Raw genomic sequence first — 16,263 nt, forward strand, 5'->3', positions numbered from 1 at the left:
GTCAGTTAACATAACTAAGTGCTGTATCGCAAAAAAATGGCCTGGTCATTAAGGGGGTAAATCTGGAGCTGAAGTGGTTAACAAGAAAAGACAAAAGAACATGGCCATTGCTGTCCTGTCTATTGAAGTGTAATCACTGTCTGCTGTACTTAACCTTGACCAGCAGAGGGGGCGGTAGGCGCGAACGGTCTGGTTAGTAGGAAGGGGCTGGCTATCCCACGTGTTCTATGCTCTCTGCACCTTGTCTGATCGCCTGCACGGAGACATCATGCCCACCTTCGAGCTCTTCACTAACGTGCCCAAGGATGCCATTCCCGAGGACCTGCTGTGTAGTCTGACCGAGCAGCTGGCCAAGGCCACGGGCAAGCCGTCAGAGGTGAGGTGTGACGAATGAAGCTGGCTGGTACCCTGGTATAGAGGGATGGATGAGGGCCATGTCATGGGCCCATCAGTGTATGGAGGAGCAGATGGCAGCTGTAGTGTGTACATGGGCACAGATTACTGTATACCTTCAACCCATCTGATGGGGCTCTATGGTGCCCATGCCTGCTTCAGTAAATCATGCATTTATTTCCTGATTAATCTTTTCTTATAGGAACAATCCTTATTCAACAAATTATTATTTAAAAAAAGTGTGTGTGTATGTGTGTGTGTGTGTATGTATATATATATATATATATATATATATATATATTACACTAAAGTATTGGGACGCCAGCCTTTACACACACATGAACTTTAATGGCATCCCAGTCTTAGTCCGTAGGGTTCAATATGGAGTTGGCCCACCCTTTGCAGCTATAACAGCTTCAACTCTTCTGGGAAGGCTGCCCACAAGGTTTAGGAGTGTGTCTATGGGAATGTTTGACCATTCTTCCAGAAACACATTTGTGAGATCAGGCACTGATGTTGGATGAGAAGGCCTGGCTCACAGTCTCTGCTTTAATTCATCCCAACTGTGTTCTATCAGGTTGAGGTCAGGACTTTGTGCTGGCCCATCAAGTCCCCCCCCCCCCCCCCCAAACTTGCTCATTCATGTCTTTAGGGACCTTGCTTTGTGCACTGGTGCGCAGTCATGTTGGAACAGAAAGGGCCATCTCCAAACTGTTCCCACAAAGTTGGAGGCATGAAATTGTCCAAATTGTCTTGGTATGCTGATGCCTTTTTAATGTAGTTAAGTCAACACTAAATCATCCTATCACCTATATGGGGAAATATGCCAATCTGCACCAATATCAGAGCGGCTCCCGACGCTCCATTGACTCCTCAGCTCTCTCCTTTGTCCATCTGCCAGCTATAGCGGGAGGGGCCGAGCACTCCTACAGACCTCAGGAGGAGAGAGAGTGGAGGAGTCACGTGAGTGCAGGGAGACACTCTGATATTGGTACAGATCGGCATATTTTTTTATATAACAGACACAGGAGCACATAATGTTAGGTTACAGAGGGGATGGTATGATTTTATTGTAGCTATAACAATAGCAGTAGGAGGGGGGGGGGCGTGCACTGACAGAGCAAGGAGGGGAGAGGACAGAGCAAGTCTGCAGATGAGGGAGGCACGTAAACTGACCAATGTGTGGGCTCAGTAGCCATGCTAAAACCGTGGTCAGTTTATGGGGGGGGGGGAGTATAGCCGGCAGGATCAGCCAGGTTTTTTAGGTGATAGAAAGGGCCAAATAAAACAGCACAAGCACTGTGCTGTTATTCATTCTTTAAGGGAACAAACACCTTAAAGTTCCCTTTACTGAAACTAAGAGGCCAAGCCCAACCCCCGAAAAAACCCCACACCATAATCCCCCCTCCACCACCAAATGATTTGGACCAGTGCACAAAGCAAGGTCCATTAAGACATGGATGAGGGAGTTTGGAGTGAAGGAACTTGACTGGCCTGCACAGAGTCCTGACCTCAGCCCGATAGAACACCTTTTGGGATGAATTAAAGAGGAGACTATGAGCCAGGTCTTCTCATCCAACATCAGTGCCTGACCCCACAAATGCAATTGAAAAAGACAATTAGTGAAAATCTCCCACTAGGGACACCTGAGCAATGACAGATGTCAGAGGTGAGATTTTCCTTCCTCCATTGTGTGACTATGGGATGGGGGACTAAACATTGGGACACAGACTGCCATCAATCATTGTGGGCAATCTAACCAGAATAGGTTTCTGTTACAATGACTGACACCTTACATCTTTGCTTTAGTTAATGCTTACCAGTCAGCAGGGAGTGTAAGCTTTTTTTGATTGCAGCGCTGACTTGCTGCATCAACATGCAAATAAAATGTATTCAATCCCGATTTTAGGAAAACCATTTTTTTTAAAACATCAGCACATGGAAGTACATATATGTATATTTAGGCCTGGTTCACATCTTTGCAGGTTGCAGTTGTAGAGCTTTCCCAGTGCGATCTGTGGTGGGTTTTTTTTTTTGCCACATTTTGAGAGGTGTCTGTTGCCATGGAGAAGAAACCAGCAAAAACAGAACAAACATGCATCAAAAATGCAAACAGTTTTTAATGCGTTTCCATTGAAATCTGTTCTTAATTTTGATGATTATGGCTTGCATCTAGTGAAAACCCAAAATTCAGTATCTCAGAAAATTAGAGTATTACATAAGACCAATTAAAAAAAAAAAATACAGAAATGTTGGCTTACTGAAAAGTACGTCCAGACGAAGCTACGCCACTTAGAAGCGAAACGCGTTGACGTCATCACCACCGCCGGCACGCCCACCAGTGTCTCAGACGCGGACAACGGAGAAAGCAAACGGAAGCGAAAGGTCGAGGATCGGCGACCGCAACAAGGAAACAGCGGAAGATAGAAGACGGAACGAGCGGCTATAGAGTGAAGGTCAGGTAAGTACAAGACTTTACTGGAACACGACGGAAGAAGGGGTGAAGAATCAGCCAATAGCTGACAGAGTGGGGAAAAACAATAGGTGAGCGGTGCATTGGAATAGACGGGTACCGGAGGAGATGTATTGTTATAACCATTACCTACCCGCCCTGTATAAGCACACTCTGCATAGTCCCCAAACGCACTGATACACATCAGTAGAGGGGTGAAACATCGGCAAAAAAACAGCTGACAGAGTGGGGAGAAGGATTTAAAGACACCCTAGGAGAAATAACTTTGAAAGTTAAAAACCAAACACCTATCAGCCCTACAAAAAACACTCTGCATAGTCCCCAAAAGAGATACGGTATTATCAACCACCAGCAAATACCCCTGACACCACTCTATACACCCGCCATAAAAGGGAACCATATGTGATAACTAATCACAGGAAATCCCCATCTCTTTCTGTCTACAAACCGCTGAGAAATCACTTACCCAACCAGTATCTGGAAAAGTAAAAGGGAGGAAATGTGAAAAGGTGAAGCATTGGTAATTACCACAGGAGTCAAAAGTATTAGGACAGACTCCGGACTGCACACCGGCACCCCAGAATTTACTTTTCAAAGATGCTAAACAGAAAATAGCCATCCTATCAGACCTACCTTCCAAAACCGCAATTTTTTCAGAACATCTTAAACTTTAAAACCACCACCACTCTTTTTTTGTACTACACTCCGTTTATCCACAGACACTAATCACAGGAAGATATACTCCCGGTATTTAACCGAAATAGTGAAAATTAGCCCTGTGATTGAATTAATATGCACCGGCCGGTACTTTGTTATATGTTTATCGTTTTATGTTGTATGTCTTGTTCCTCATGAATATACTGGTACATAAAGAATTATATACTGTACGGTTATGATTATAAGTCCAAATTTTCATTAATAAACTTGTTATTATTTAAAATATAGAATACCCGTGTCCCTATATTTGTTTTGACCATTTAACCAACTTTAGTTCTGACCGCTGAACAGAACACCTTTTTATATGCATGTTTAGGTTAGGTCGAAAATGTATTATCTAAATACAGGGACCTCCAATAATAACAATTGTGACACTTATACTCCTTACAAAAACCTTATGCTATTACTGAAAAGTATGTACAGTATGGTATGCACTCAATATTTGCTCGGGACTCTTTTTTGCATGAATTACTGCATCAATGCAGCTTGGCATGGAGGTGATCAGCCTGTGGCACTACTGAGGTGTTATGGAAGCCCAGGAGGTTGCTTTGATAGCGGCCTTCAGCTCATCTGCATTGTTGGGTCTGGTGTCTCTCATTTTCTTCTTGACAATACCCCACAGATTCTCTAGGGGGTTTAAGTCGGGCAAGTTTGCCGGCCAATCAAGCACAGTGATACCATGATCATACCAAGTACCAGGTATTGGTACTTTTGGCAGTGTGGGCAGGTGCCAAGTCCTGCTGCAAATTAAATCCACAGCTCCATAAAGTTGGTCAGCAGAGGGAATCATGAAGTGTTCTAGAATTTCCTGGTAGAGGGCTGCACTGACTTTGGACTTGATAAAACACAGTGGACCAACACCAAATGACATGGTTCCCCAAATCATCAGTGACTGTGGAAACTTCACACTGGACCTGCAACTTGGATTCTGTGTCTCTTCACTTCCTCCAAATGCAATTATTATTATTTAATTTAAAAGAGGACTTTGGACCCCTGAGCAACAGCCCAGGTAAGGCGCTTCTGATGTTGGCTCTGGTTCAGGAGTGGCCTGACACAAGGAATGCAACAGTTGTAGCCCATGTCCTGGATACGTCTGTGTGGTGGCTCTTGAAGCACTGACACCAGCCGTAGTTCTTTGTGAATCTCCCCCCAAATTCTTGAATGTCTTTTTGCTTTACAATTCTCTCAAGGCTGTGGTTATCCCTGTTGCCTGTGCACATTTTTCTACCCCACTTTTTATGTTAGGGGGCACTCTGATGGGCACATTTTATTAAGTGGCACGCTGACGATGGGCAAAACAAAATGTGTCCATTAGCATTGCTCTTAACATAAAATATTCCCATTAGATTGCCCCTTAACATAAAATATGCCCATCAGCGTGGCCCTTAACATAAAATAAGGGGCAAGCTGATGGGCACATTTTATGTTAGGGGCACTCTGATGGGCAGAACAAAATGTGTCCACCAGCGTTACCCTTAACATAAAATATGCCCATTAGCGTGACCCATAGCATCAAATTCTCCCATCAGCGTGACCCTTAACATAAAATAATTGGCACGCTGATGGGCACATTTTATGTTATAGGGCACTCTGATGAGCACTTTTTTTTTTTTTAGGGGGCACGCTGATGGGCAAAACAAAACGTGTAAATCAGCGTTGCTCTTAGCATAAAATATGCCCATTTGAGTGCCCCTTAACATAAAATGTGCCCATCTGTGTGCCCCATAGCATAAATATGTCCATCAGAGTGCCCCTTAACATAAGATATGCCCATCAGTGTGTACCACAGCATAAATATGCACATCTGCATGCCCCTTAACATAAAATAAGGGTCACGCTGATGGGCACATTTTATGTTAGTGCGGTTATGCATCGTGCGGTCTGCCATTTAGTTACGGCTGATTTAAATGCTCAGGAAACCTTTACAGGTCTTTGAGTTAAGTAGCTGATAAGAGTGACACCATGAGTCTACAATATTGAACTTTTTCACAATATTCTAATTTTCTGAGATACTGAATTTTGGGTTTTCACAAGCTGTAAGCCATAATCATCAAAATTAAAGAAAGAAATGCTTTAAATAGATCACTCTGTGTGTAACGCATCGATATAAAATAAGTTTCACTTTTTTAATTTAATTACTGAAATTGCCTTTTTGATATTCTAATTTTGAGATGCCCCTGTATTCTATGAATTAAGAGTGGTCCATGAATGGAAGACTGATGGATGAATAAAAGGTCTGTCACCTCTGTTCAGTTTTTTCATTTAGGAAACCTAGAAGACTGCTTCTATGAATGGAGAGGGGGGGGGGGGAGTAGTCGGCACTCTTCATAAGTTCCTGTCCTCAGTCCAACACTGGTATGATTCCCCCACAGCACTGAAAGTGTATAACTGCAGGGTATGGGAGGGGAGCAGGGGACTACAGATTTCCACTATGTCAGCCAGAACAAGGGACACTTTTGCCTCGTTTCCACTGAGCGGATCGGGTCGGTTCGGTACGGTACGCTAATTTGAGTGTTTCCATTGTGAAAGTGGTCCATACAACTGAACCAAACCGCACCATTCCTGGTCCTGCTTCAGCTGTAAGGCCATAGGAAATTGTATGGTTAGGGCGGAGCTACTGGCGTCACACGATAGATTCCACTGATTGGCGGACAGGAAAACTTCAATGCTCACGTCAAATGAAAGAGCAAAACAAAACACCTCAATTGCTGTAAACCCCGCATGGTCCCTGGTGGCCTGACTTGCAGTGGAAACGCTCACCTGAATAGACCGGACAATTCTAACCCTTCCAAACTGTACCGACCCGAACCGTTCCGCTCAGTGGAAACGAGGCATATGTAACCTTTGTAAGCCGTAAGTAACCTCCCTTAGGGCCCTTTCACACGGGCGCTCCGTATGTCCGCAAATCATCCTATTTTTTTTTTTTTTTTTGCGGAAGATTTACGGACATAATCTATGTAATTGGCATTGTGGATGTCAGCGGAATACCATCCGCTGACATCCGATTTTCTTCCTTTCAGTTCTGTTCCGTTTTTTGGAACGGAACAGAACCCTATTTTTCCTCCGTTAAAAAAACGGAAAGGAAGGAAAATCGGATGTCAGCTGTGTCATCCGCTGACATCCGCAATCCCCATAGACTTACATTATGTCCGCATATCATCCGCAAACGGATGGGATGATATGTGGACATACAGAGCGGATGACCCAAATGTCATCCGCTCCGTGAAAAAAAAAAAAAAAGTCCCGCAGCGGAGCAAAACACCGGAGCGGCTGTGTGAAAGAGGCCTTAAGCTGAGAAAAAAAGTATCATTTTTTGTCACTGGGTCTCTGTGCTTCTATATGCAGACAGATGGTTGGTGGGAGGTCTTGGCAGGGGGCTGGATATCTTATGAAAACATTAGTGCCCTGCCACAGTACTCTTCTTAAGAGCCCTCAGCCCTGATACAAGCAGTGGGCTGGTTTTTTGGCAGGAAAAAAAAAATCTAAATTCCTTAATGAGTGTATTTTAGTTTAAAGGAGTGGCATTCCTAGGCTATATTTGCCTGTACACCTCCTCAGGCATCACCCATATATGATGCTGAGCCTCTGGTTGAAAGAACTGAAATGCAATAAATGAAAGGGGTGGGCTAGGGACAAGCTGAGGAGTAAAGGGTTAGATGATGCTGGATATCCTCCAGCCTAGAAAGGAGGCAGGATCTATGTGACTTGCTGCAGCATCTAGTGCTCACTGTAAGAAGCGGACGGTGTACGATAAAATCAGGGTAAGCATTTTCTGTAAAAGGGAGTCTGTACTACTGTGCAAGACTGAAGGTAAGACTGGAGTTCAGCTTTAACCCCGTCCACAGTAGTGTTACTGAGGGGGAGCTGCACAGGCAGCACACCTTTACATCACCATTTGTCCTCCAGGTTTGGAGGCATACACACGCCCCCTGCTGACCTTTGCTGTGATTGGACATGACATGAGTTTGGCAGCAGATTTCAGCCAATTATTTTGCCTGGAATCAGCTAATAGACTGAGTTGTGTTTACAAAAACACAGAACTCTGTGCATAAGAACAGTGATCTGGCTGTTTCTTCCCCCCTGCTTTGCAAAACCAGCCACATAGTAGTAAAAGCAGCACACATTACACATTGTTAGGCACAGTTAACCCCTTGATTGCCCCAGATATTGACTCCTTCCTAGCCAGTGTCATTAGTATAGTGTCAATGTACAAATGTATCATCCGTGACCCTCCCAGTCAGTGTCTGTTAGTGCCAGATTGTCCTGCGCTCTGTAAGTTGCTGATCAGCACTATTACAGTATAGCTTAACTGCGTAAATTACAGTAGAAACTAGAACTTTTGCACAAACCAATTCATGTACACTCCTTGTGAATGGCCCAGCGATGGGGGAAGGAGGGGGGCCCGAATGTGACAGTCACTACTTGGAAGTGGAAGCGGGTACCTGTCAAAACCAGGTGCAAGCTCCCCCTTCAAAAAGTGCTATTATGTGGGAGCGGAGGCAAACAAGCAGAGCTTCCCCCCCTTTTGGGTGTTTGTACCACTGAAAAAGGAAAGTCGGAGTTCCCCATAAATGTTTTCTGGTGCCATAAACCTGACGGGTCTAATCCCTCACATCTATTCAAATATTAAAAAAATAAAAACATTTAAGCAGTTTTTTTGTGTCTTGGTGAGATTTTCAGAATAGAAAAGCAGTTCTTGTGCAGACATGCTGGGTTCCTGGGATGGATTTGAAGACTTCATTATGTATGGAGTGTACTTCAAATACGCTGTAGATGTCCTGTACACATTTTGTGGAATTTGTTTATGGCGACGTGCAGAGAAGAGCCATTGATGTGGGACACTGATAGGACTGGTTGGCTGGGGGTGACAGACAGTAATGTAGACAGTAGCAGAGGGATTTCCAGACATTGGAGCTGGTGGGATTACTGGAAGGATTGAAGTCAGCATATTCACAATGCCCTTGTCTCATTAGATCACTGTGAAAATGTGATGCTAGAATAAATCTGCACCTCGGCTTTTATTCAGTTGAAATGTCAGCAAGTGAATTGTTGGTGTGAGCATGTGCCACCAGGGAAACTTGGAGGAATGTCACTCCCCCCCCCCTATATATTTAACTTCTTTTAAAATTTTGTCCCCAATTCAGATACCTGCCCAGCATATCCAGCGATGTCCTGCTGTTTTGGTGACTCAGCCCAGGTCTGGTGTCCTCCCAACTTGGTGGTCCTCAGTCACCTGGAGCCGGCTGCCTCTTCTGGGTTCAGGCAGTTGGCACTAGGGCTGCACGATATTGGGGGGAAAAAAAGTACATTGCGATATTTGTTTTTCAAATATATATATATCGCGATATTGAACTGGGTGGAATGCAGAAGACACTGATAGTGTGGATTAGGCAGAGTTGGGACTCACAGTGGTGGTAGAAGAACACAGCCCGACATGACATCCGTCCCACATGTTCAGTCTGCCGCCCTGCAGCTAGTTCTTTTGACCGAGCAGTGAGCGCGGCACAGCGAACCAATCGCGTCGTGAGTAGCGGCACAGCAAACCAATCAGGTGTGCAGGCACGTGTGATTGGTTAGCTGTGCAGCTGCTCACCGCTCAGTCAGGAGAACTAGCTGCAGGCAGGCAGACTGAACGTGTGGGACGGATGTCATGTCGGGAAAGAAGTGCTGCAGACATGCACAGCATTGGATCGAATGAGGGCTCAGGTAAGTAAAAAGGGGGTGGGGGGGGGATGCTGATGCCTGAAACATTTTTTTTATCCAAATGCATTAAGGTAAAAAAATGTTTAAAAACACCCACAGAAGAAGGCGGATCACCAATTTTGACAATCTACAATTGGATTTTTTAATAAATAGGATGCAGGTAGAGGACCCCAAGAGACCAATCTTGGAAACAAGTTTCATTGGACAAATAGTGTTAGGCCTCGTGTACACTGCTGCTGATAATCGGATGTTTAGGAGCAGTTGGGCATTTGTTTCAGCAGCCCCTGAACTCTCCTATGTTATCTTGTCTGTCCATTAGAGCTGCACGATTAATCGTTAAAAAAAAAAAAATCACAATCTTGATTCACCCCACCCCCCCCCCCCCCCCAAAATCTAAAAACGGCATGTCCTCAGTTTTTACAGAGCTGTTCTTTGCTCACTCACAGCTGTCAAAGAGCCAGCGAATGTTTCTCAACATTGTTAAGGCTTCTAGATAACTATAAACACAATGCTTTGTATCTTTTTTCCTTCTTTTAGATCAGTGGTTCTCAACTCTGGTCCTTGGGGCACACCAACAGGCCAGGTTTGCAAGATAACTGAAATACATTACAGGTGATATCATTTGCTGTTCAATGATTGCAGTATTCTAGTCTGCATCTCCCCAAGGTATTACTTAAAATTTGGCCTGTTAGTGGGTCCTGGGACTGGGGTTGAGAACCACTGTTTTAGATCAAAAGAATTAACTTTTGTCTGTGAGGGCAATTTATTCTCTTAGGGCTCTTTCACACGGTCCGCTCCGTAGGCGGATCCGTGTTGCTCAGCGGGGATCGATCCGCGATCCCCGCTGAGCCGGGCGGATGACAGCTCCGCCTCTGCTTGCGGAGAGGGAGGTGTCTCAGCCCCCGCTGCCCTCTATGGGGGATCGGATGAGAGCGGACCGCTTGTCCGCTCATCAGATCTGCTCCGCTCCGATTACTGAACGGATGGAAAAATAGGGTTTCCATCCGTACAGATTTCACGGACAGGATCGGATACAGATGGCAGCGGGTGTCAGCGGAGGTGTCTCCGCTGACACCCGCTGCCCCATAGAGCTGCATGGAGGATCTGATCAGATCCGCCTAAAAAACGGACAGGCGGATCTGATCGGACCGCCCGTGTGAAAGAGCCCTTAAAGACTAAGGCCCCTTTCACACAGGCGGACCGTTCAGATCCGCCTGTCCGTGTGTTTTTTTTTTTTTTGATCAGAACGGTCCCCCCATGCATCTCTATGGGGGATCGGATGTCAGCGGAGACATGTCCGCTGACACCCGATCCGTCAAATCTGGACGGATCGGATGGGATCGGATGAGAATGGACCGACGGTCCGTTCCCATCCGATTCCCCCATAGAGATATATGGGGCTGTGACAAATGTGTGCGGAGACACAGCTGTCATTCTCCTGCTTAGCGGATCGATTTCCCGCTGAGAAAAGCGGAGTCCTTTTGACAGACTTACTGTGTGAAAGGAGCCTAAGTGCTGGTTCACATATGTGATGCGGGAACCCTGCAAATCCACTGCCATATGCAAATCGCTGGGGGTGTCAGTACAAAGTTAATGACACCTCAAATCAGTTCATATCGCAGTGCAAACTGTCAGTTTGGACATGAATTGGATCGCATAGGTGTGGACCATCATGCGATCCAGTTCTGCTGCAGACTCAAAGGGTTCTATGCGTGTTGCGTCTGAATCCGATGCAAATTCAGCCATACAATCTGTATTGCTGAATTCGCATTGCACAGGCATTGCATGTGATTTTCAGAGCAGTGCGCTCCGAATCAGATGTGATGTCTGACATCGCACTGATGTGAACCGGGGCTAAGCCTTTTCTGACACTTGTTGCTTACAAGTTAAAAATCAGTATTTTTTGCTAGAAAATTACTTAGAACCCCCCAAACATTAATAAATAAATAAATATATATATATATATATATATATATATATATATATAATTTTGTTTTTAGCAGAGACTCTAGAGAAAAGGCGATCATTGCAATCTTTTATGTCACACTGTATTTGCGCCAAAGTCTTTTACACATTTTTTTTTTTTTTTTATACACTTTTTAATTGAATTAAAAAAAAACTAAAACAGTAAAGTTAGCCCAATTTTTTTTTGTATAATGTAAAAGATGTTACGCTGAGAATCGTGATCTTTATTCTAAGCAAAAAATTGTGATTCTCATTTTATCCAGAATCATGCCACTCTACTGTCCATGTACACTGAGTCATTTATAGTCCTTTAGAGGCAGTTGAAAAAAAGCTAAAAATTGCATTCAGATGGAAGTTTATAGGCATTTTAAATGCCAAATTCTTGTAGCAGCATGAAAACTCATCTAAATGCGGTACCTCACGTTTATAGGTGTTTTCAATGGGGATACATTTCGGACCATTTTAAAATATTAAAAAGTTTCTAAACGTAAACGCACAAATGCGGCATGTAAACGCTGCAAAACGTTTTTAGATGTCAAGTTCCAGCATTCAGGAGAGGTTTTCAAACGTCCCATGTACATATAGCCTTTAGACAAAGAGAAGTCAGTCCAAATTTTTTTCCCCTCAAGGTAAGTAAGGGCAGTATAAAGGACTAACGCAAATGCATCCTTGCATTACCTGTGTGACTGGAATACAAACTGGAAAGGCTCTGACCCAACTGGTATGCTTCCTTTTTTTTATGCTGCAAAACTAGTTTTTTTTTTTTTTTTTTTTTTTTTACAACTCAGAATTTTATTGCTGTAATACTTATCTTTATGCAACTATGTGCAATGTTTTTTTTTTTTTTTTTTTTTTTTTTTTTACTGCCCCACAGTTCAGCACTCTGTCAATATTTCACATTTGTCAGTTTTATACTTGGTTTATCATTAATCTCTACGAGAGACAGTGCAACGTATATAACTTAATGCTCAGAAAATTTAAACTAGCTCTTCTATTGTATCCATATACAGTAGGTAAAAAATAATCAAAATGACTTAAACTCCTATAACTACAGTTTTTCTGTCTATTGGATGGATTGTGACCTGGGGATATACCTACAGGAGTGTGACCATAGCACAGGACAAGGGACTGGGTTGGTGTGTCACCTGCTTGTATACTTAGTATATTGTACAAGAATACTTCATAAAGTACATCAGAGGTGTAATATACAGGCTCTCGTTCAACCCCTGTTGTGCTTAGTACCGTGAATAGAGGAATGCCCGCTAGTTTATTCTCCTGGGGAGTGGGCATTACCCTGCTTTTCCCTGCATGGCCAAAGTATAGTACAATTAAACCTGTCATTACTAGTAACTAGAGATTCATCATCCTAGCAAGGTAATTAACACCTTGTGAAGACGTCAGCCTGGCGACCTTCATGTTTCCTTTATGATGGGTTTACTTAAAATGCCCACACAGCATGATAGTCAGGGCCCATTTACACTTGTGCATTGTGGCTACGCTCAATAATGCGTGCGTGTTTTTTTTTTTTTTTTTTTTTTTTTTTTTTAAAGCACGCTTTTCCACAACACATGACAGCTTCCCTGCTCTGTGCATGTTGCTGTACCTATCATTGTATGGCACCCAGCACATTGTATAGTAGAGGACCGCTCACATGCTCTTGTCATGGTGCCCTCCTTCTCCCTCATTCTCTTCCCCAATTTTGTTTTGAAGCACTAGCAGTCCATTATGATCATAGGGCTCCTTTAACACCATACACGTTAGAGCATGCTATAATGTGCATTACGCTACCACGGATCGCTTTAGTATGAATGGATCCTCAAAGTACAGATTGTTACAGGTGTTCTTTACCACATAATGTAAGTTTTCATAGGTTTTAAAGAATTCACCTTTTTAATATCACATGGGAAAGCCTTTTAAACCAAAACTTTTTCCATACTTTATGTGGTAAGCCATAGTTTGGGTGGAGGCGGAGATACTCCTTCAATTCTTCAATTTGTCTAAAGATTTATTTATTTTGTTTCCTTTTTACAGTACATCGCTGTGCATATTCAGCCAGATCAAATGATGAGTTTTGGTGGCTCCACAGAGCCATGTGCTCTTTGTTCCCTGAAAAGTATTGGCAAGATTGGAGGTCCGCAGAACAAGACTTACACCAAATTACTGAGTGGTATACTAAGCAGTCGTCTGCATATCTCCCCTGACAGGTAAGCCACCTGGTCACTATATGCAGTACGCTTACAGTGAACTCACCCTAAAGAGACCCTTTGACCAACTTAAAAAAAAAAAAAAAAAAAAAAAATTGCAGGTAAAAGGAAAGCAACATAATGTATTTTAAAGCACTTACACGTGTTTTTTTTTTTTTCTCTTAATGGTTTTGTATTTTCTTAGTGTTCTTTTGAACTTGCTCAGAAATTGACGCTACATAAAGTGGTCCTGCCCTCTTATCGAGAGTAGCTAATTATTCTGTGCTGGCCCAGCTCCCTCAGCCCCCCCTTACAAAACCTTCTGCATAGCTGCCAGGGAAGGAGTGAGCAGGAAAGGGGGAATACTTGCAACAGCTGTTTTTCAACCTTGTGATTGCTTTCACCTGACAGCTGAAACTCGGACTGTCAGATTTACATGTACAGCATGACCTACTTTGGCAGCAAGGGTTAATTCTATGACCCAAGATTATCCATATTATGAAGAATATCCATAGCACACTTAAGGAATGGGTCATCCCTGAAATGTTATATTGATATTGAGCTCTTATTTCCTTCCTAGGTGCCAATTTGGGGTAGTATTACGGTTAACTGCTCTCTCCCTTGTATTTCTTCACATGCATCGCTCACTGTTCTCTTATTTTAGTAGGTACTGTATATTAAAGTAAAATTATAGCCAAAGTTCTGCACTCCTGTGACCCATTTTCAGCAGACAGCAGGCTGAAATCACAGAGCTGCCCCAGGCTTTGGAAAGATCCACCCAGAAGACTGGATCGGCACCTGGCTCAGCCTCTTAGTATTCCACTGAGAGCCTGAGCGAGCCCCTCCTGCCCCTTCCACAGCTCAGAGCAGACAGCGGTGACTTAGTCCTGGCTCTCTGATCAGAGGGAAGGGGAAAACTAAGCAATCAGCAGTGTTTGATCACTTACCCACCTTTTGGTGGGTTTTTATGAAGCCATACTTCTCTTTTTAAAGGCATGCTAGTTGACTCAATGTCTGGTAGTGTGTAGATATTTACCTGTATTTAATACATGTAAAATGATTTGTATGCTAGATTTTGTCTGACCCAAGCACTGTGATTTCTGGAAACAGACAAGGCCCGAATTCATTAAAAACCGTGATAGGGGCACAACTTTGTCACCTAGTGAACAGTATTTGCTGTAAGTCTTTTGAACTGGTTTGAGGCCTTTGTTTAAAAAGGGAGGAGGTTTTTTAGTTGGCAGGTTGCATTTTAGTTTACATGATAAGTATTTGTCCACCCTCTTAAGTTTTGTTCGAATAGAACTGCAGCATCATGGGCCTATCCCTGTTAATCATTCCCCCCTTTGTATAACTGGAATAGTTTGAGTTTTTGCAGGTCCAGCCACCTGTTTGATATGAGGCCAAAAGACCGAGCTGGGCTGCCCCTGCCTAAATACACACAGCCGTGACAGAGGTGAAGGTGGATAAGAATATAGTGGACCTGGAAGGAGGATTAACCATCTGAAATATTTCCCCACACACCCAAAAAGTCCAAGCTTTATTAGAGAAATTAGATCACAGTGCAGATATGCAGGGCCCTTTTATCTGGCATGCCATCAGGTGGAAGCCCGTCTTAAGCCTCATACACACGATCAGATCGGACAAATTTTCTTTAGTTTTTTGTTGCATGCTAGTCTCCTATGGAAAGTGAAGAGGTTACTTTCATAGGAAAATTCAACTTCAGAAGTGATGTCATGTGTTGAATTGTTTTGTATGTGTTCTTTAGTTTCCGAGCATGCCTAATCTTGATCTTATGATATATAATTTTTTTTTTTTTTTTTTTTTGGACGAAAACTGTACTAATTAAAAGAAAATCAAGACGACGTGTTCACGTACGATAAAAAATGTATAGCCTGCACACCCAGTTTTTGTCATCCAAAAATTCATCATCGGCTGTGGAAAGCACTATATTACAATCCGAAAATCAGCAGATCATTCAGACTAAATTTCACTTTGATTTTGCTTATCGTGTGTATGGGCCTTTAGGCCACACTCTGTTGACACCAACTTGCTACTATAGAGAATTTCCATCTCATAGTGACAATCCCCCCCCCCCCCTCAGCCATCAGCAGCTTCCCTGAAAGACTTCTCCAACAGCTGAAGGGCTCTGATCTATAACCAGCATTGCAGATACTACTGCACTTTACAGTCAAAGGCTCACCAAGTGCATATGAATTGACTTTGTGTTACAGGTGATTTTGTTTTGATAACGTGTTAAAATATTTCTTTTTTTTCTTTTAGGGTTTACATCAATTATTACGATTTAAATCCTGCTAATGTGGGCTGGAATAATTCTACCTTTGCTTAATTCTATCTCAGTCAGTGTCTCTGACCGGATAAACCAACAACCACAGCAGAATGACAAGACTCTTCTGTAATACATTCCCTGTTAAATAAACTGCTTTATGAAATAAAGTGATTTGTTCTGTATCTGTAATATTCCTGAAAATATATTTGTTTTTAAATGTAACATAAAGCGTGTCCCGAGATGTAATTTTAATCAATACTTTCAAATAGTTTTTTACTCAAGAATCAGCATATCAAAGTAACTGCCATTTTCAGATGACAGCAAGGGAAATATACAATTTTTTTTATTTGTTTTGATCCTTTACATAGGCACACTGTGTTTGTTTTAGTGTGTGTGTGTGTGTGTGTGTGTGTGTGTGTTTAAAGATGAAACATTTTAAAAATGTTTAGTCAAATATTGCATAACAACTTGTGGTGATTTAGTCTAATATTCCAGTCTGTTGTAATAAGTCTGTTCTTACAGGCTCCATAGTTCAAGCCAAA

General features: G+C 42.9%; 1 protein-coding gene across 1 annotated transcript; it reads left to right on the top strand.

Moving 5' to 3' along the window:
* Positions 1-205: 205 nt before the first annotated feature.
* On the top strand, positions 206-15,888 carry LOC309544830 (macrophage migration inhibitory factor-like). The gene is made up of 3 exons (XM_082243814.1): positions 206-376; positions 13,283-13,455; positions 15,715-15,888. Exons 1-3 carry the CDS (start codon positions 269-271, stop codon positions 15,779-15,781), a joined length of 348 nt encoding a protein of 115 aa, XP_082099940.1. The 5' UTR covers positions 206-268; the 3' UTR covers positions 15,782-15,888.
* Positions 15,889-16,263: the final 375 nt, after the last annotated feature.

Source organism: Pelophylax lessonae (genome assembly GCF_965119305.1).
Source record: "Pelophylax lessonae genome assembly, chromosome: 1".
NCBI classification, from domain to species: domain Eukaryota; kingdom Metazoa; phylum Chordata; class Amphibia; order Anura; family Ranidae; genus Pelophylax; species Pelophylax lessonae.